Raw genomic sequence first — 1,044 nt, 5'->3', positions numbered from 1 at the left:
TGAATGAGTTCCCTACACTTGCGGTTTCCACCAGCTCTTTTCAAGTCTGACTCCTGAACCTAGCACTTCACCGGAACTGCTCTTGGCAAGGTCACCAGTGGCTGTTCTGTATTCTTAGCTTGATTTTCCTGTGGTATCTAACACTATCATCTTCAGTGAAAGACTAGAGATCCTTGGCTTAAGTGACAGCACTTACGCGCTTCTGATTTTTCCCATCCATCTGTTCTCTCATTGGGCTCCTCTACTCTGCTCATTCTTAGATCTTGATCTTCTTCGAGATTTTGTCCTCAGCACTGGAAAATCCTGTTCATCCCCAAAGGTTCGATCACCACTTACTGCTGATGACAATGACATGTCCTCTACCCCTGCTGCCTAGCTCCCTCCAGGGTTCCCAGTGTGCATTTCTGTCTGGACAACACCTCTGCTTGGATTCCTATCGGCCTTCAAACTTTATTCCCAATCAGACGTTTCATCTTTACCCCCTCCTGCCTTCTGTTCTCACGGAATAACCCAATCACCCACGTGTGTCAGTGTGGACCAAATGGCAGTCCTCCATCCCTCCCGATTGGTCTCCCCGTCGCACACAACTCTACAGCTGAGGTCTGTGATCTTTCCAACATGCAAATCATCCTCTGTCATCCTCTGTAAGAGATGGACTAGCGTCACACTCAGGTTTCAGTCCCACGCTATGAACTTTACAGCGGCACGGCAGTGAGAGTTATACAGTTATTTGACTTATCTACGCCTTTCTTTTCTCATTAAAAAAAAAAAAAAAAAAAAAAGCAGGGCCATTTAGAGCACCACCTCACTCACAGGCCTTCCCGAGGACGAGCTCAGTCTGTGACCAAGGTACGGAACTGGGATCAAAACCTTTCAGTTGAAGCAAATCACCAGTTTAGCTCTAAAATGTGTGGATGACATGGAATGACTTTTTAAAAACTCTCTTACAGACTCCCGAGGGCGCTGAAGCCCGACGGCCAACTGCAGCTCCGGGCTGGCGGCGGTGGGCGCAGGAGGACGCGGGGGTCGGTTCCGGGAGCCCAG

The 1,044-nt window shown here is 48.9% G+C and overlaps 1 protein-coding gene across 5 annotated transcripts in view; it reads right to left on the bottom strand.

Moving 5' to 3' along the window:
* Ankrd29 (ankyrin repeat domain 29) overlaps nucleotides 1-654 on the bottom strand; it is a 46,640-nt gene extending 45,986 nt beyond the window's left edge. For all 5 annotated transcript variants that reach the window (XM_033757302.1, XM_033757303.1, XM_033757305.1 and 2 more), the window contains exon 1: nucleotides 523-654. In XM_033757302.1, the coding sequence (XP_033613193.1) occupies nucleotides 523-639 (117 nt within the window). In that variant the 5' untranslated portion in view covers nucleotides 640-654. The remainder of the gene's footprint in view (nucleotides 1-522) is intronic.
* Between the last annotated feature and the right edge of the window lie 390 nt (nucleotides 655-1,044).

The sequence above is a fragment of the Fukomys damarensis genome, unplaced genomic scaffold, assembly GCF_012274545.1.
Source record: "Fukomys damarensis isolate Sample0158 unplaced genomic scaffold, DMR_v1.0_HiC HiC_scaffold_30, whole genome shotgun sequence".
Classification (NCBI taxonomy): Eukaryota; Metazoa; Chordata; class Mammalia; order Rodentia; family Bathyergidae; genus Fukomys; species Fukomys damarensis.
Note: the sequence above shows the minus strand (reverse complement) of the source record. Positions and strands in the feature narration are given on the sequence as shown.